The sequence below is a fragment of the Malaya genurostris genome, chromosome 2 (assembly GCF_030247185.1).
Source record: "Malaya genurostris strain Urasoe2022 chromosome 2, Malgen_1.1, whole genome shotgun sequence".
In the NCBI taxonomy this organism is placed as follows: Eukaryota; Metazoa; Arthropoda; class Insecta; order Diptera; family Culicidae; genus Malaya; species Malaya genurostris.
Window position 1 is genome coordinate 112203823 of NC_080571.1, and position 20899 is coordinate 112224721.

The following is a 20899-nucleotide window of genomic DNA, read 5'->3' on the forward strand; positions in this document are numbered from 1 at the left end:
ATCTGATTTTTTTCCACTTTTGTAAATCGGTACCAAATAGGAGTCCTTCCATATTTTAGGAAAAATACCGGTCATGAGTGATTTATTGAAAAGCCAAAACAAGGGTGTGGCTAGTTCTAACGATAGTTTTTTCATGAATATGGGAGGAATTCCATCAGGTCCGGGACCTTTAGAGATATCTAATTTATTGAGCGCTTGCATAATATCTTGGACGCTAATGTTATGAATATTAATGTCACAAGCATGTTCAGGGAAGAAATTAAAATATTCACGGTCTCGATCCTCTACGGAAAACGTAGTATAGGTTTCTTGGAAGTAATTTGCAAATAGTGTACAAATATCTTCCGAGTTGTCAGCAATCTTATCCTTGAAAAACATTTTTGGGGGAAAATTATTAGATTTCAGTTTTTGTTTTACGTAATTGAAGAAATTCTTCGGGCAAGATTTGATTTCACTCTCCGTTTTTGAATAGTACTCCTCGGAAGCGATTTCAATTGCCAGATTCAATTGATCACAAGTTTGTAAGTAAGTTCCTAAGTTGACGCTACTACTGTCTCTTTTATATTTTTTATGGGCCTTCTGTTTTCGATTTTTTAGATTTTTAATGTTATCATTATACCATATTGGATATTTATAGTTAAGTCGTCGTCTGATTCTCTTAAGAGGTACCTGATCATTAATAGTATCAAATAAGATCTTATAAAACATTTCCACAGAAGTTTCAACATTAGACTCCCTGAAAATGGTTTGCCAATCAATGTTACTTAATTTTAACTTTATGTTATCATAATTTGCCAAGTCATACTGAAAGACCTCGTCATACTCATATTCATCGGGTCTATTATACTCATGAACAAATATGGACAACTCAATTGCAGTGTGAAATCTTTAATTTTTCCATAAGGGGGTAAGGGACCGAGCACTTTCACAATAACTTTGTTGAAAGTATTGCTCTATTGCTTACAAGCTAAAATAAGAAACTCAAAAAATATATTTATACACATGTACCTATATATCAACCCGATTTTCGATTTTATTTTAAAAATTTCAAATGTTTCAATTCAAGAAGAAGGCATCAAGATTCTTTCAATTGTGCAGACCGGTAAATTCTGCATTGAGCCTTTAAGTATATTTATTGTGCATAGAGTGACTATAATCAGAGTGGCGACAGCTGTTCGTTTGGAATGACAGCTCCCAGTTCCAAACGAGCAAACGACCTGTCAATTCAGTGTAAAGCTAATGGAATGTTTTGAATTGTTGCCAAAATTACGGATGAGATGTCGTCACTCTGGTTATAGGCACTCTAATTGTGCATTCTCAATTTCGGTAAAACATACATATACCCTCTTCCTATGACATTTGACAGTAGACTGAAGGTGGTAATTTTCTGACACTCGCGACAACACTGGGCTTCAATAGCAAATATGGCAGGCAGAGGTGGTCATGATAATAATAGGTAAATTAAATTACATTTTTGCACTAATTAATCACCATCGTCGCGAAATAAAGTGTCGGAAAATCGTTCCTTTTGAAGAAACCTATCGTTTGATGTGCCGTATGTGTGTATTTAATTTGTATGTGCAGAGGAAGAGTCGTTTTGAAGTGCATCTCGTGGTGCGTTTCGGAAATCGCCTGGCCTTTCTGTTTGACTGAATCGTGCTGTCGGCGAAAATTACGGTATCCGTCCCAAAAATAAGCAACCAGTTTCAAACAAAAAATAAGCTAAAAATAATTTTTCACAACCGGTAACAGTGTTGATGATTCCGGTTTTCTCAGTGGCACTAAAAGGAACGCTATGCATTGCGTAATGATTTGTTTATCCACGGATTCTAGGAGTGCTTATTTTGCACTATTTGTCGACGATGCGGTTGTTAGTTCGTTTCCGTGTATCACTCACACGTTTCCACAATTATCACTAAATCGTTAAGTTACTTCCGTTGAATGTTTCTAATGTTCTTTACGATCGTGTTTGTCGTCTAGATATGGAGGTGAACGGCAGCGTAGACCGCTACCAACGGAGCCTCCGTTTATCGCGTACGTCGGTAACTTGCCCCAGGGCGTTGTCCAAGGAGATCTCAACAGGATATTCAATGATTTCACGGTGAAAAATATACGTCTGGTTAAAGACAAGGAAACGGATGTCTTCAAAGGGTTCTGCTATGTTGAGTTTGGAACATTGGAGGAACTGAAGAGAGCATTGGCATTGGACGGAGTAATTATGTTGAATGATTGTATGGCCACTCTGAGGATTGACATTGCGGAGCAAAAGAAAAACGACCGGTAAGTAAAGTATCCAGAGAACTATGATAACATTACTATTGTAGCTGACACAACATTGTTGAAGACCATGTACCTAGTATTTTGCAGATTTTTCGAATGTAAATTCTGTATTAGTATATAAACTTCAAAAGATATTGCATCATTGCACAGAATAACGGCAATTAATATGGAAAACAAATAGCCAAAAAACCGATCGATAATTTTACTTCAGTTAGGTACATTTACCCTAATTATGAATGAGAAGCAGCGTTATTTCAGCTGCTTTTCAAAGAAGGACGAATCTAACATTGACAGCAAAAGGAGAAAAACAACGATGAACATTCATCGACTTTGGTTTCAATTCCTATTCAGACATTCAGCTGTTTTTCAAAGCTTCTTTCAAAAGTAAACAAATCGAGATTTTCTCTCCTACCAATAAATGCTTCAAAATTCTAAAGTTTTGCTTAAGTAACAGCAATTCTTCAAGTTATTCGTATCTAGCACAATTTGTGTAACGTGGAAAATGGTGCAAGCAGTCTTGCAATGTTGAAAATGTTAAACTTCAGTGGCAAAAATGGCAGAGTGGGACCGCAGACAGAAACATTAGAAAAGGCAATAACTTCTAAATTTGGCTCAAAACTTATTGTAAGTTGTAATTGTAGTTTATTTTAGTTGCGGGTCAAACAAACCGATTTTGTCTATATCAATTCCTAATTTCCTGTTCTGGGAATTCCGGAAATAGTGATTGAAAATCGAACCGAAAACGGAACTTTTTTTCATTCTTGTTCTGACAGTATTAACACGTGGTTTGCTGATTCTCATAGATGAACAGTGAATCTACATGACTACTTATCTTCGTGATCGAAAGTAGCATAAGAGGGTATTTGTTCGACTAAGCGCGTGCACGCACCATTCCGAACACCGGAAAACAAAGTTCTTCCATCCAGTGTTGGTGATTGCCGAAAATTTGACAGAAGCTGCTATATTGCTATCTATATTGTATACAACATTCTCAATCCGGTAGAAGATGCTACAAGAACTCGAGTCTCTCAATGCATGAATCTTGAGAGAATTTTGCTACATATCTTCGCTCCACTTCATACTCTGAGTATTTCACGCTCTTCAAAAAAATTACAGTCTGATAATGATCGTTGCTGTGTGGAATTTCCCAAGAGAGAATCGCAAGTTGACAATTATCGCAGAAAATCGAATCGATGATTCAACTTGATGATTCTCATACTAGGTTGCAATATTTCAAAATCCTTGTGTAGAGCATTCACAGACATTTTCATATACACAACTTATACAAAGGTTATATGCACATAGTTAGAACAAGCGGCAATAGTAAAATGATTCTATCGCAATTGTCAACTGCCTGTATAGAATCGGATCGCGAAACGAGAATAAGCGACCGTTTGTTGCTTTAGAGAGGATCCCCACAGCAGCGTGCTAACCTTTGATTCTTAGAAATGTCATCGAGAGAAATTCGCTCTCGCATTGGTGTCGATTCTATGTTAAATGAGCCATGCCAGGTTTTTGTTGTTGCAATGATTTCCGTTTCTCTTTGATGGCACTGATTCAATCGTTGAAGAGTTGCAAGTGAACGTTCTTTGATACGATAAAAGCCACCCTTGCTTCCATCTCGATAGAGAGAACATTGTGTCGACTATCTCGGATGAGGTACTAAATCGAACTCTAAAACAATTGTTGACGAGAATTGATGTACTCAAGATTGTCTGCTACCGAGCAAATGTCTGTACAAATTTGTATATATTTTTTATTTGTTATTGTTACATTTTATAGATTCTCATCTTAATTTGGGATATTTTCAAATTATTTTGTAAAAATTGTATTTTTCTTGTCTCACTGTACTAACGTTTACATTTAAAAAAAAAAGACTTTTCGGATGGTGATAAAAAAAATCAAGACAGATAATTGCTTTTGATAAATTTTCCATAGAAGTTAATTATTTAAACTTATAAAAAATTCTTCGCGAGCGGCCTTCCGGCAGTTAATCGGAACATTCGCCATGGCAGACGAAAATATGTGCGTGTAGGCATGTTTTTGATTTCTTTCTTCGTTTTATTTATCCATTCCTCCTCAGCTCTCGCGACGAAATTGTTAGAGTAGATCTTTCGCTTCAGGTTGACCGAAACATTTTCTATAAGACGCAGCTGGGGAACGCTGAGCGGGTTCGCCGACTTGGTTACCACATCGATATCTTCCGGACAAGCACACGTAGCGATTTAGCCACTTTTCTCTCGCTCTTCCTCTTCAGCTTCCTTTGGAGCTTCTTGACGCTCACGGGCGTTGTCCGTCCGGAGCCGGGATTTCTTTCGATGCTCTGATTGTTGTCTAATAGTACCAACATGTTGTAGATGCCGGAACGGGCGTATCCAGTGTCCATAAAGTGCCCGCACGATGTCTGTTTTCAACGTTGCGGGGTGCCGTTCTTTGAACGAGCACACTTTTGAACGTAGATACTTCACTGTTTTTGCCATCACGGTTAGAGTTCGAGTGATAGAGCTGTCAAATTTTGTCTGCTCTGCTTGCACGGGTAGTTTCGCCAGTACGGGCGAAAGTAAACCCATGAAATATCGAAAATTTTAGTTTATTTTTCAAATGCAAACGTTATCTTTTTTTTTTTTTTTTTTTTTCATAAATACGTTTATTTCTTAAGGCAATTTACATAAGTTTTTCTTCGCCGTAGCATCACTTTTACATAATATTCTTATCCTAATTTAATTCTAACATAGTTCAACGTTTTGCATTTATTGAAACATATTCTCTTATTACTTAAATATCATCTTAGGTAACTCGTCATTAATTATGAAATCTACTCGGAAATATTATTTGAACCAAACGATTAACTTCTATAAATTATAAAATAAGCTGTTATTTTCAGACATTTTGTTAATAATTTCATAAACTGTTTCGAGTTTGTTTGTATCATTACATTATTTTTATTCTAATTTAGCTATTGGTTGAACTCATGGACGCAGCTGGGATCAGAACTAAGTCTTGAAAGGGGCCTTTATTAAATTGAAACTCCAGTTTTCTTTATGAAATGATAAATAAGTTTCATGTATGAAAGGTCACGAAAAGCAAGAATGTCTCGAACTGGGATATTGGATAGTCTACCTTGGGTACGCAAAGAATTTATTAGTTGAGATCTGACATCACGATACTCCACGCATGTCCAAACGACATGATCAATATCTCGATAACCTTCGCCACAAGCACAATGATTAGTCTCAGAGAGCCCAATTCGAAGGAGATGTGCATCTAACGTGTAGTGATTGGACATGAGTCTGGACATCACACGAATGAAATCTCTACTCACATCCAGTCCCCTGAACCATGCCTTTGTCGATATTTTCGGAATAATTGAGTGCATCCACCGACCCAGATCATCTTTATCCCAAGAAGCTTGCCAGCTGGCAAGTGTTCTTTGGCGAGACGAGCTATAGAATTCGTTGAAAGCAATTGGTCTCTCATAAATTTCACCCTCAATAGCACCACGTTTGGCTAAAATATCGGCTCTTTCATTGCCAGGAATGGAGCAATGAGCCGGGACCCAGACTATAGTGATTAGATAATTATTGTTCAATATGTCGTTCAGGCACTGTTTTATTTTGCCCAGGAAAAACGGTTCAGTCTTGCCAGTCATGTTTGAGCGAATGGCTTCAATTGCACTCAGACTATCTGTGAAGAGGAAATAATGGTTTGGAATTAATGTGACGATTACACTCAAACTATAATGAACTGCTGCTAGCTCTGCTATATAAACAGATGCAGGTTCTTGAAGCCTAAATGAGGCCGAAACATTATTGTTGAACATACCAAACCCTGTCGCTTCTTCAATTCGCGATCCGTCCGTGTAAAACATTTTCTCAGAGTCAATATGCCTGAACTTACTTGAAAATATTTTTGGGATTTCCGTCGAACGTAGATGATCCGGGATTCCACGCACTTCGCGCTGCATGGATGTATCGAAAAATAAAGTTGAGTCAGGGACATTTAGGAGGCTGACACGGATAGGAATATATCTTGAAGGGTTGATTTCCTGTGACATATGGTTAAAATATACTGTCATGAATTTTGTTTGAGATCGAAGCTCGACTAGTCGTTCGAAATTATTAATTACCATGGGATTCAGCACCTCACATCTTATTAGCAGGCGTGATGAAAGCTCCCAAAATCGATCTTTTAATGGAAGAACTCCCGCCAGAACTTCAAGACTCATTGTATGTGTCGAATGCATGCACCCTAAAGCAATTCGCAAACAACGATACTGAATTCGCTCCAGTTTGATAATATGAGAGTTTGCAGCGGAATGAAAGCAAACGCATCCATATTCCATCACTGAAAGTATCGTTGTCTGATACAATTTTATTAGATCTTCCGGATGAGCACCCCACCAAGATCCTGTTATTGTTCGAAGAAAATTTACTCTTTGTTGGCATTTTGTTATCAGAAACCTAATGTGTCCTCCCCACGTGCATTTGGAATCGAACCACACCCCGAGGTATTTAAAAGTTAAAACCTGTTGGATCATTCTTCCCATCATATGGAGCTGAAGCTGCGCGGGATCATGCTTTCTTGTAAAGACGACTAACTCTGTTTTCTCCGCAGAGAATTCGATACCAAGATGAACAGCCCAATCGGACAAGTTATCTAAGGTATCTTGCAATGGTTTATGCAGATCAATAGCTTTGGGTCCAGTAACTGAAACCACGCCATCATCTGCCAATTGTCTTAGTGTACATGGGGTTACTAGACAGCGGTCAATGTCATTTACGTAAAAATTATAGAGGAGCGGACTGAGGCATGAGCCTTGCGGGAGACCCATGTAACTATTTCTGAGTGTTGCCAAATCGCCATGTGAAAAATGCATGTGTTTCTCTGACAAAAGGTTGTGCAAATAATTATTTATAACCGCTGGGAGTCCATTTTGGTGAAGCTTGTCTGAAAGAACATCAATGGAAACTGAATCAAATGCTCCTCTAATGTCTAAAAATACAGATGCCATTTGTTGCTTTTGAGCGAAGGCAATTTGGATGTCAGACGAAAGTAATGCAAGGCAATCATTCGTCCCTTTATTTCTACGGAAGCCAAACTGAGTATCTGACAACAAACCGTTCGTCTCGACCCAAGTGTCGAGACGTCGTAGAATAATTTTTTCAAACAATTTTCTGATGCAGGACAACATCGCAATGGGTCTATATGAGTTGTGATTGGAAGCTGGTTTCCCCGGTTTTTGAATGGCGATAACTTTCACTTGTCTCCAGTCAGGTGGAACAATATTTTGCTCAAGAAACTTGTTGAACAATTCCAACAAACGTCTTTTTGCGAGGTTGGGCAGATTCTTCACCAAGTTGAATTTAATTCTGTCCAACCCTGGAGCGTTATTGCTACAAGACAAGAGTGCTATAGAAAATTCCATCATTGAAAATGGGTTATTAATAAAACCATTATTTGGAGGAGATTCCCGTATAATGCTCTGCGTAGGAACAGAATCTGGGCAAACTTTCCTAGCAAAGTCAAATATCCATCGGTTCGAGTATTCATCACTCTCATTGCCCACGTTACGATTCCTCATTCGTCTGGCCGTGTTCCAAAGAGTGCTCATTGAGGTATCTCTTGACAAACCTTCGACAAAATGTCTCCAATAGCTACATTTTTTGGCTCGAAGTATGCTCTTGTACTTGGTTTCTAAAACCATAAGTTTTTCAAAATTCTGAGGAGTTCCTCCTCCCCGTTTTAGAAACGTCTTGCAAGCATTTTGTTTTGCGAGTTTAGCCTCTGAGCACTCTTTGTCCCACCAGGGGTTGGGAGGCCTTCTGTTAGTCGTTGGCCCAGGAAAGCGTTTAGTTTGGGATTGTTCTGCTGCCTCCAGAATCGAACAAATGAGGAAGTCATATTCTTCAAGTGGAGGGAGCTCTTCCATTGAATTCAAAATACTAGAGATACTACTTTGGTATTTAATCCAGTCGATATTTTTTGTCAAATCATATGGAATACTAGCGGAAGTAGTAATGCAATTGCTACTGCTAATTGAGATGATGATTGGTAAATGATCGCTACCGTGTAAATCAGGCAGTATTTTCCAGGTGCAATCTAGTCGAATTGATGTTGAGCAAAGAGATAGATCTAATGCACTTGGGCGTGCCGGAGGTCTTGGGATCCGTGTCATGCTACCCATATTTAATACCGTCATGCTAAAATTGTCACAAATGTTTTGTATTAAAGATGATCTGCTATCATTGTAAACGGAACCCCACATAATACCGTGCGAATTTAAATCCCCCAGAATCAATCGTGGTGCAGGAAGGGCTTCAACCATTTCATTAAGCTGTTGCTGTCCAACTTGTGCTTTTGGAGGAATATAAACCGAAGCTATGCAAATATCTTTGCCTTTAATGTTTATTTGGCAAGCAACAACTTCTATACTAGAAGTTGAAGGGATGTTTAATCTATAAAAGGAATAGCATTTCTTAATTCCCAAAAGCACTCCACCATACGGAGAGTCTCTATCGAGACGTATAATGTTAAAATCATTAAAATTTAAAGCTATGTTTGAAGTAAGCCATGTTTCGCATAAAGCAAATACATCACATTTTTGACTATGCAATAATATTTTAAATGAATCAAGTTTTGGCATGATGCTTCGACAATTCCACTGCAGGACAGTGATTGTATCATTTGCGACGGGTGATAAATTATCCATCAAAAGATACAAAACCTGAGACAATTGGCCATTGAGCTGATAACTGCTTCAAAAAGGTTCTAGCTATTGGAAGGAATGCCATTATGAGGGTCTTTAAGGGTTCAGATATATTGAATGCTGAGAAAATCCATTCAACAATTTCCGAAAACTTCAGTAATCCTGTTGGTGGCTGTGAAATGGAGCCCACTGGATTATTATCTTTTTCTGTACTAGATCCTGGATTGGTTTGTGAATTTGACAAACCAGGAGGCACAGTCTTTGGTTTTGACTTTTTTTGTTTAACACGGGGATCTTTTTTTGAAGATGAAATTTTAGGTGTCTTTTTTGGTAATTTGGAGGAAGACTTCTTTCTCTTAACTGACCCTTGGGTAGTGATAAACGAATTACCTTCACTATTTTCGTCAGAGTCAGAGTCCTCTGGTTCCTCTAGATTTGAAAACCCGTTTTCGGTTTCCAAAGGGGGGACATCAATGACCGTTTTAAGCATTTCTGCATATGTGCGCTTAGACCGTGCTTTTAAAGAAAGCTTAATTTTGTCTTTGTGCACTTTAAATGCAGTGCATACTGAAATATCATCATGAGGACTATTCCCACAATAAATACATTTTTCAATTTCCTTGTTGCAATCATTATCTTTATGAGGCCCTTCACACTTAATACATTTTGGTTTATTACTACAGTAAGTAGCTGTGTGGCCGAATTTTTTGCAGTTCGTACAATTCATTACATTTGGAACAAAAAGCCGAACAGGGAGGCGAATTTTATCGACATAGACATGGGACGGCAACGCAGACCCGGCAAATGTCACTCGAAACGAGTCTGATGGGCGATAAACTTTTTTTTCCTCTTCATGAACTACTGAGTACAGTTGTTTGCACTCCAGTATTTTCACACCCTCAAGCATAGAGTTCTTGAAACGACCAACACCATGCTTGAGTAAATCATCTACCGAAAGACTCGCTTCGGTAACAACACCGTCAATTTCGACATCTTTGGAGGGTATGTAAACTTTATACTCTTTATTGAAATGTTCCGAAGAGACAATATCATTCGCGTGTTTCAAATTATTTACCACAACACGAATTTTATCGTTATTTACTTTTATGATCTCTTTGATTGAAGAGTATCGTGATGTCAAACCTTTATTAATTTGAAAAATGTTTAATGGCTTTGATATACGTCTAAAAAAGACTATCCAAGGCCCAGAAGAGCTCTCCTGATATTTTTTCGTTCGTGGGGGTATCGGATTCATGCTAGGATTTACGTCCATGGATTCATCCATTACATTAAAATTTTTAACTAAACTTTAAAATAAAATTTGAAACCAACACTACACAGTACTCAATCAAAAGGAAAAGAAAAAACTTCTACCTTGAAATTGTTGTCTATCTCCGTTGCACTGCCGTGTAGATCCTCGTTGCTCTAGATGTTCTTGTTGGATGTATCTGGACGTTGATACAATGCTGAAGCTCACTGTAGCGATAGAATATGATGTGATGCTACTGCTACCTGACATCCAGCACCACTCGAATTCCGATTTGCTTTCGTCTTCGCCAGCTGTAACCAGCGCAGGTCACCGGTGTATACCTGCGTGTTGTATGGCAGTGGAAAGACCGAGTTGTCTTGTCTCCTTCTTCCTAGTGCTCCGCACCGATATGCTTCTGCACCGAAGTGCCTTCGCACCGGTGTGCCTTTGCACTCTCCTGCTTCTATGTGCCTTTGCACTCTTCCTCTTCGATGTGCCTTTGCACTCTCCTGCTCAGCACTTGTGGCTGTATATTGCGGCCTGGGTAGAGTTTGGGAAACGCCCTTTGTTGTTTCCTTCACCAGCTTGGCCCAGCACTAGGGCTCTCTTATGCAGCACGACTATACGTTTTAACGGCTGCTGCCAACAGGTTTCTACCTGTAGTTCAACCGTTGTCGTATTTAACGCGTGTAAACCAACCAGCGTTATTAAACTGTACGCTTCTATACACAACCTTCTCGGTTGAACGGCTATTACTGAATGACAAACGTTATCTTGATCCTATATATATATATATATATATATATATATATATATATATATATATATATATATATATATATATATATATATATATATATATATATATATATATATATATATATATATATATATATATATATATATATATATATATATATATATATATATATATATATATATATATATATATATATATATATATATATATATATATATATATATATATATATATATATATATATATATATATATATATATATATATATATATATATATATATATATCTATATATATATATATATATATATATATATATATATATATATATATATATATATATATATATATATATATATATATATATATATATATATATAATCTTCACTGTAAAATCTGTCGGGAAACCGACCAAATGCTTCCACATTAATTCTAGTGGTGGCTTCAACAAAAGAGGTGGTGGTCCACCCAACCGTGGAGGAGGTGGCTTCAACAACAAAGGAGGAAACAACAACAGACAGGGTGGCGATAGAAATTATGGTAATGACAATTATGGTAGGAATGACTTCGATAGAAATCGTGGACGGTCCAACAATTACAATGGTGAGTTTGCAAAATTCCAACACCATGAGTTATTTTCGCGGTAAAAAAGTTAATTTCGATGTTAAATTCTTATGGTTAGGACGGTACATGGTATCGAGAGTAAGGGAAGTATAGCGCATTTAATTTTTGCGCATATTGTTCAGGATCATTTCACTATATTATTGTTTTTAAGCTTTTGAGTTAGACAACATTATTCCAACAATAAGCATAGAGGAAAGTGCATTTTCAATCTACAAACTATTTTCTGATTTCGATTGATTAAAATTACGAAAGAATTGGCAACATACATGTTTCGTGAGTTCCAAATTTGGGTACTGGTCTAAATCTGCAGGCTTCCAGCAAATTTTCCGGGAACCTTTTGTATTGAACACGATTGCTAGGAGTCCAGTAATCAATTACGGATACATTTTCATCCTAATAGTTTCAAATAATGTCCAAGCAAAATCTAAGAATTTCGTTTCCAAATTACCCGCATCTTCTAACACGTTAAGGATCTTGGCGTCTATCTCGACGAACAACTTACATTTAAGCATCACATCAGTTACATTGTAGCTAGCTTAGGATTCTTATGAGGATGACGTACACTGTCTAAAAATCGCTAGTTCGTTCAACGCTCGATCCCCTGCTTCCTTAACGGTGCTCGTATAATCGAGGCGATACAACGCAGATTTATCACTACATGTAATTTTCGGAGGCTTGTTGAGCAGTTCAATATTTTCAGTGCTTTCCCATTTTCGGACAAACCTAATGTTGCACCACAACAGTCAATCCAATATTCAAATCAAACGAATGATCTACAAGAATCATAAAAATATTCCGCGGTCTGCGCAGTTTTCCTTCACTTAGTATGCATATCTACAAAATAAAAAAAAACAACTACAACACAACTATAATTCCCTAAATTTCTAATTTGCATTTTTATACTTTCACAATTTTTGAAATATGATCGTATCCATCAAGATGTTGCAATTTCTTCCATTTTTGAAAGTATGATGTAATTGTTGATTTTTTCGAAGGCGGAGGATAGATTGGTGAATATAACACTCGTCTACACACCGTTTGACAAGGTGTTGAATTCTTTTCAAACTTGCATTGAAGTACATTTTGCTAGACAAATCTTTACCTCACTACAAATATATAACTAGCTCGATCTTGAAAACTATTCGCATAAAACTTTCTCTAACGAAATATCAAGATCTGGCAGAGGAGTTGAAACAAATGTAGCGCTTAAAAGACGTATGTAGTACTGTAGCACTGTTTCTGTAGCCTTATCAGTTATTGGGATTCTAAAACAATACTTCATTCGATCGATGGAATAGTTAAAATTGCGAAAGAGGCTGCACAGCATTCGAAATGTAGTCCTACTTAGACGAACACCATAAACTAACTATACTACATATCGTTAATCTAATTGCTTTTTGCACTCCATTGACATTGACGTGAATTCGGTATAGATGGCTATCACTGGATTGAAGTTTCGAGATCTGCAGGACCTGATGGCTTACTTCCAGTTATTTTGAAGAAATGTTCGTCTGGAATAATGTCAGTCACCCCTTTACCGTTTATTCAGAACTTCATAAGCAACAGCAGTGTTTACAGATTAATTGAAAGCTTCGTTTATGTATCCGGTTTACAAGAAAGGCGATAAAAGCGATATGAACAACTACCGTGGTGTCATTTCTCTTAGCGGAATTTCTAAATTCTTCGAAAAGGTAATTCTGACTCAAATTTTTTACCATTACAAATAGTACATTGATGATACTCAACACGGGTTTATGCCGAAGCGCTCTACAGCTACCAACCTCGTATCTGTTACATCTTACGTAACCAACGCTATGTCAGACGGGTTGCAGACCGATGTTATCTAACCAGATCTCTCTTCCGTTTTCGATAACATCAATAACTACATCACAATTGCAAAATGATATCGACTCGGCTTCGGTGCAAACGTAACTCAATGGATACAATCATATCTCAGCAATCGACATCTTACTATCAAAATTGACGATTGTGCTTCCGATGAATTTGTTACAACATCTGGAATTCCACAGGGTCGTCATCTTGGCCCTTTGATTTTCTTACTGTACTTCAACGATGTAAATCTTTGTCTGGATGGACCACGAGTTTCTTTCGTTGTTGACCTCAAGAACTATCATACCATCCACAGCTCAGAAGATACCGGATTCCTTCAACGGCAATTGACAATCTTTGCGGATTGGTGTAAAGCCAATCATCTGATAGTGAATCCCGAAAAATGCTCAATCATTACGTTCACAAGGAAAAAGTTACCGTTCAAATTCGAATATTATCTTGAAGGATTCATGATTAGTAGATCGACATGCGTCAAAGATCTTGGTGTCTTTCTCGATGAGCAATAATCATTTATTTATTTACAATCAATCAACAGACACAATTTGGTCGTAATGATAATTCCTAATAATATTTAGAAAATTTGTACGTGTTCTGCGAACCATTTGCGCCATAGTTGGTACGTCGTATAGGAAGTCGAAGAAATGCACTGTTGCGGAGAGCTCTGGGTCGCACATTAATATTAACTTCATTGAGCAAAACGGGACAGTCGATCATACCGTTGAATATATCTGCTATTATCAAAGCGCGTGATAATTCTCGTCGAACTGGTAATGTGTCGAGACCGATTAATAACCCGCGACTTTCATAACTAAGCAGTTGATGAGGATCGGTCCACGGCAATCGGCGAAGAGCGAAGCGAACAAATCTGCGCTGTATTCCCTCAATTCTATGAGCACCGCTCAGGTAGCATGGGTTCCAAACTGCCGAGCAATGTTCGAGAATTGAACGAACAAGCGAGCAGTAAAGCGATTTTAGACAGTGTATGTCTGTAAAGTGCTTAGTCATTCTCATTAAGAATCCTAAGCTACGGGAAGCTTTAGCTACAATGTAACTGATGTGATGCTTGAATGTAAGTTGTTCATCGAGATGGACGCCAAGATCCCTCACGCTAATCGATCTTCCAATCAAGGATCCATCCAGAAAGTATTCGATATGCAATAGCATTTTTCTCCTCGTGAACGTAATGGCTGAGCACTTGTCTGGATTTACAATCATACGGTTAACTTTACACCAATCTGCGAAGATTAACAATTGCCGCGTGAGAAAGGCTGCGTCTTCTAAGTTGCGGATGATGTGATAGATCTTGACATCATCAGCAAACGATAAGCGAGGACCTTTCAAGGCAAAATTGGCATCATTGAAGTACAGTAAAAATATTAACGGTCCGAGATTACTTCCCTGTGGTATTCCGGATGATACGAAAAACTCTTCGGAAGTATGATCGTCAATTTTAACAGCTAAACGACGATTCCTAAGATACGACTGCAACCAATGAAGAATGTTCGAACTGAATCCAAGTCTGTCCAATTTAGCAACCGTGATGTGGTTGATTATATCGAAAGCGGAGGAAAGATCTGTATAGATAACGTCCGTTTGTAAACCGTTAGACATTGCATCAATCACATAAGACAAAAATGATAGTAAGTTTGTGGTTGTTGAGCGGTTAGGCATGAAACCGTGTTGAGTATCGACGATATATTGCTTGCAATGATTGAAAATTGGTGTCAGTATAACCTTTTTTTTTTGCAATGATTAAAATTGGTGTCAGTATAACCTTTTCGAACAGCTTTGGTTTAGCGCTGAGGGATGTTATACCGCGGTAGTTGTTTATATCCTTTTTATCACCTTTCTTGTGGACTGGAAATATAAAGGAAGCTTTCCATAAATTGGGGAAAACTTCTGTAGCGAGAGACATTCGAAATAATTTGCAGAGGGGAGCGATTACTCCACGCGAGCACTTTTTACGAATAACTGCCGGTATTCCGTCAGGGCCTGGAGAATTTGAGGCTTTCATTCCTACAATTGCCGTCCGTATTGAGTCTTCGTCAATATTGATGCAGTTCAATGAGTTATTAGACAGGGGAACATTAAGTGCTGCGGCAGCAATTTGCTGCTGAGTCAAGAATTCATTTGAAAAAACCCTAGAAAACTTTTCCGCAAACATCTGGCAGATTTCCTGTGTGCACGAACCAGCACGATCTCCAAAGTGCATTGACGAGGGTAGCCCAAATTCTTTCCTCTGCTTATTCACATGTTTCCAGAAATACCTTGGATTTGATTCCAGTTTTCGTTGTACGTTGTTCAAGTAGTTGGCATGGCAGCGCTTAACGGTTTTCTTGTACAACTGATTTATCTGCACGTAGTGTTTACGCAGGGAAAATCCTCCATGTTTAGAATACCTCTTTAGGGCGGCTCTTTTGGTCGTTTTCAGATGTCTCACTTCCGCAGTCAGCCATGGTGAATGCCGGGTCTGCCGTCTCGATTGTTTCGGTACATAGTAGTCGATTGCGTAGCTCATAACATTAGAGAACGTCTGCACAGCAGCATTGGCATCATCGTTGTCGAGAACATCATCCCAGTCGTTTTGTGTCAAGAAGTCGTTCATATTGGTGTAGTCGGTTCTACTAAAATTATAGCAGATGATTTTCGTTGGAATGCAACGCTTACACACATACTATATTTACTATAGCACATTTACTATATTTTTGCGAAAGCTTCTCGCTGTTTGGGAGTCATATTTAGAATGGCTAAGCACTTCACTGATATTTATAACCTATATTATAGTCTCTATACTGTTCACTCGTTAGTTCTACTCTGGAATATTGCTCAGTAGTCTGGAACTCTATTTACTTCAATGGAGCTTATAGAAGGTTATAGAGTCGATACAACGTAGATTCGTTCGTTATGTTCTTCGTCGATCACCTTGGAATAATCCACATCAACTGCTGAGCTATGAAAGTCGCGGATTGCCGTTTGACACACTTGATACACAACAAGCACGACAAGTGCTTTGATGATAGCTGATGTTTTGAATGATAGGATTGACTGTTACGCTTTGCTCCGCGAGGTTAATATCAATGTTCGTCGTCATACTCTCCGTAACAACGCATTTCTTCGAATACCTCTACGTCGCATCAACTATGGAATTATAGGTTCCGTCATAGGCCTGCAAAGATCGTTCAATCGTGTATCATCTGGATTTTGCAGTAATAAATAAATAAATAAGAGAGAGAGAGCTACATTTAACATGCAACTAAACTACTAGGTGTGGAAATTTTGGGCAAGGTTGCGCACACCGTTTGCGGCTCCCAAATGTAACAAAGAGGATATGATTTGGTCATCATATGGTCAACTGCATACTACAAAAAAAAGTTGATTAGTAGATCGCATCTCTTCCATAGATCAAAGCGTAGTTTGACATACTCAGAATAGGGAGCATATCTATTTCATTGTTCTCCTTCTGTGTCTTGTTGCCTCTTGTTGTCACACATCACCAATGGCACCATTAGTGTGCATCCATCTCCATTGTATAAGGATACAGACAAGCCCTGGGAGCGTGACAGCATCATTCAATCTGTTTCAAGCTTGTGCTAATGCTCAGGGTAAAATCTGCAATCTTGTAGATATAATGTTTTATGTCAAAACTACTACCGTTGTAGGAAATGTCTCCTCTACTACCCTTTGGTATCAACATTCACACATTTTCACCCTTCATTTGCATAACAATAAACCCAAAATGTTCAATCCTCTATACTTATTGTGTATCATAAATAGAAAATTACGATCGATGGAAAGAGCTATACGAATCATTGAAGCCGTCCCGTACTCCAGACACCATACACAGCATCTAGAGTTCTGTTGAAGACAATCGCAATCCGGTGGTCGTTCGTTGTCAGTCTGGAGATTAAAAAAAACTATTACTCCGGTTAATTAATTGTCACCGTGTTGCCGTTTTCTTCACCACAACAGAACTCTATCAAAAACTAACGTTTTTTTCAATCAAACAGAAGATCTATCATCGTCTGTCGACAAAATGAAAGATCTATCGTTTTCAGATCGTGGTCCCAATCGTGGTCGGTATGGCAATTTCAATGAGGAAGGCGGAGGCGGTCGCGACGGAGGTGGTCGCGAAGACTGGAGTCGCGATCATGACGGACGTTCTGGGCACGACAGAGGTGGTGATAACTACAGTCGAGACGGTGATCGGTTTCACCGTTACGGCGGTGGTCCGGGTGGTTCCGGGGGTGGCCGCCGAGATCATCGCGATCATGACAGGGGAAACGATCGTTCGCAGCCAGGTCCGGGACCGGCGCTCAGTCTGGCAGAACGCGATGCCGGTAGACCGAAATTAAACTTGAAGCCTCGCACCGTGGCTGCTCCGTTGAATGCACTGGCAGACACGAAGCAAGCGGCTGCAATTTTCGGTAGCGCACGACCGCGCGAAGAAAAGTTAGCCTCGGAAGGCAGAAACCCGGAGGAGTCGGAACGTAAAACGTCCACGTCTTCATCGGCGGCTGGAGACGATAAGAATGGGTCAAACTAAAGATGTTCTTTGGTTTATAATTAACGTTAACGGTTAATCCTTTTCCCTTTTATCAAATGAGAGCGAAAGTAAAACAGACTTTACTAACGGCAAGCAAAGCAAGTGGAAGAAAACAGCCAAGCAGGTTTGTAATGCGAAACTACATACCCATACATGAAAATACATGCATAAACATAAAAACAGAAACAATACAACCTAACGTAAAAAGTATGTGTTTAATTTATATTTTGATTTTTACGCTTTTTTCTACGATTTAATATTAACAATAAAGAAAAAGAAAAAATTGCAAAAAGAAAGAATGAAATACAAAATAATGTGTAATTATAATGCAAATAATTATGGAAGCAGTAAAATATATTAATTATAGCACATTGATATATTCAAAACCTAAAAGATTAATGATTTAAATGAGGGAAAAGCTGAAAACTGAAATATTACTATAAGATAAACAATAGTAACAAATACATTTTTCGAGCTAGAGAAACAGAGGAATGATTACACTGACGAGTCAAGATTTTGCGTTTTAATTTTCTTAGCTTCCCACGTGCGTTGAACGTCTTTTGTGTTTAAGGATGAGGTATGGAGTGCTTTTAGTTAAGAGAAATCGCGAGAGTATGTGACTCAATCAACAGCATATGAAGCTAGCTTGTTATGGAAGGAGAATTTCATTTGACGAATTTCTCTACAATTAAGCATAGTTTTACATTCAGACACCGGTAGCTTTACGCAATCAAAGTTTCTTAATTTTTGGGTTTTAATCTATGGACACTGATCAGCAACGGCGTATTGTGATTTGAGTTTTCCTTACAGGCATAAAGCATTCTTTTGGTTCAAAAATATTCAATTATTAGCTATCTCGCATGAATTGTCTCACTTAGATCGGTTGAATAGTTTTGATGCTAAATTTCCAATGCAGAAATGTAAAAAAAATAGTAAGACATTATACACCCCTTATGTTTAAGTGTTGTTGAAATAAATATGAGATGAATGACGAACTTGAAAAATGGATGAAATAAACTGATGAAACAACTGATTCTTGAAACATACGTGTTTCTATTAAATAGATTTCAAACTGATTGTTCAGTTCTATGTTTTATCCGAAAGTCTCAATTTTTCTTATAATGCGAGTTTATTTTGACCTATCAATTATTCACACCTTTCCGGCTCGATTATGCACAGGTGAACATAAATGGTTGGAAAGAAAGTGGTTGTATGATTTTAGACGACGTGGTTCTCGCCTGTGCTATGGGGCTGTCCATAAAAGACGTCACGCCGCAAGGGGGAGTGTTTCTTAAAACGTGACTTTTTGTGACAGGGGGGAGGGGGGGGGGGGAGGTTTTTGGAATGTGACGTCCAATGTTTTTAATGAGCGCATTTTTGAAATACCTAATTATATTACTCCTTTGCCCTATTTCCAGAAAAAAATCTCCACAATAAACGTTTACATTCTATAGGAAAACGTGTATTTGTTGATGTAAAAGCTTCTTCTTGTAAATTCGGATATGAGTGATGCAGGAAATCATTTCTGTTGTTATCAGCAAAAGTGCACGGAGGAGCGAGTAAATTAGCGAAATTATTAAATTTTGCCAAATATGAGTAAAAAAGAAAAAGATGCCTTCAAACGGTTTAACTTAAGTTATACACTGACAATTTTTTCAGTAATTTGATTTTCTAGCATTGAGAATAGTTTATCATAAGAATTTCTCTTATCTGATTCTGATGCAGTTTATTCAATTGTACTCCATTTGAAAAAGGGCGGGAGATCAACGATTTCAGACGTAGATCATGTCATGTCTTATCTTGATCATATGTGATTTTCCTCCACCAACATCAAAGCTTATCGAGTCATCCAATGATTGAACTTACATAAATCAAGAATCATTTTAGCTCAAAATCAATACCCATTGTGTGACAGAAGATCAGATATTGATCGATATGATTTAAAATTCATTTATCAACTGATCTTGAAAAGATTCTTCGGCAGTGATCTCGTTTTGATGAGGTTTTGGTCTTTATTTTCTCAGCCCTGTATGCTACACTAAGGAAATATTATTCTTTACCTAAAACAATAATATATCTATATCGATTTTTCCCTCATATTTGTATGGTTTGTCATACATATTGAGAATGTATTGAGATGAATTTTATTTATTTTGAATTCGTGACATGTGACATAAGGGGGGGGGGGGTGGGGGGTCTTTGCTTCTGTGACAATTTGTGACAAAGGGGGGAGGGGGAGTAAAAATCGTCAAAAAAAAAGTGTGACGTCTTTTATGGACATCCCCTATGAGAAACGCTTGTACTATTTGTTTGACGAAAAACAGTGCATTTTCCAGTATTTACGATTTAATATTAGTTTTTTAGCGAAAGTTACAAAAAGTTACAAATTGCTTGCCAAACCATTGCCTTTTTACCGATTTTTCTGTAAAAACGTGCTTAATCCACCTATCAGTGAGATGATACCTTTTTTTATCAATCCGCATGTGTTTTTTCATGAATATTCTTCGGTTTTCATGACATTATTTTAATGACCGTCGTTTTAAGCTGCAATTTGACATTTTAATCACTCATTACTCTATCTAAAAAGGTTACAATCGATTAAACTTTTCATGATATGTCGAAGTGAGTTCCACTTTAGAATTTACGGTAATTTAAGGTACTTCCAGAGCCGGTATTCAGGAACCAGCATAAACCAAACCGATTCGTATGGCCATATGACGAATAAATTGCAATAGTTTTGAGTCCAACTTTCAAGCTTTTCGGGATTATCATCTTCTATATCGGTTTGAATTTTAAAAATTCATCCTCCAGAATCGGAAGTCAGCATTGAATAAAATTAATTAATTTTGTGTGGGACTATAAGTTTATTTTAATTTGAATTTTTTTC

General features: G+C 37.8%; 1 protein-coding gene across 2 annotated transcripts; it reads left to right on the plus strand.

Annotated features, from left to right (window-relative positions):
* The first annotated feature begins 1365 nt into the window (after positions 1 to 1365).
* On the plus strand, positions 1366 to 19054 carry LOC131427968 (eukaryotic translation initiation factor 4H-like). Of its 2 annotated transcripts, none has more exons than XM_058591584.1 (4): positions 1366 to 1456; positions 1981 to 2280; positions 11431 to 11597; positions 17477 to 19054. In XM_058591584.1, exons 1-4 carry the CDS (start codon positions 1425 to 1427, stop codon positions 18010 to 18012), a joined length of 1035 nt encoding a protein of 344 aa, XP_058447567.1. In that variant the 5' UTR covers positions 1366 to 1424; the 3' UTR covers positions 18013 to 19054. The 2 variants fall into 2 exon arrangements, with proteins under 2 accessions (XP_058447567.1, XP_058447568.1); XM_058591585.1 differs by having other exon boundaries at positions 17525 to 19054.
* The last annotated feature ends 1845 nt before the right edge of the window (positions 19055 to 20899 follow it).

What these genes read in the sequence shown, in the direction of transcription:
- LOC131427968 (XM_058591584.1), top strand. Translation starts at nt 1,425, where the DNA reads ATGGCAGGCAGAGGTGGTCATGATAATAATAG. An exon ending in GAGCAAAAGAAAAACGACCG is followed by an intron (nt 2,281 to 11,430) that starts GTAAGTAAAGTA and finishes CATTAATTCTAG; the next exon opens with TGGTGGCTTCAACAAAAGAG. An exon ending in ACGGTCCAACAATTACAATG is followed by an intron (nt 11,598 to 17,476) that starts GTGAGTTTGCAA and finishes TCAATCAAACAG; the next exon opens with AAGATCTATCATCGTCTGTC.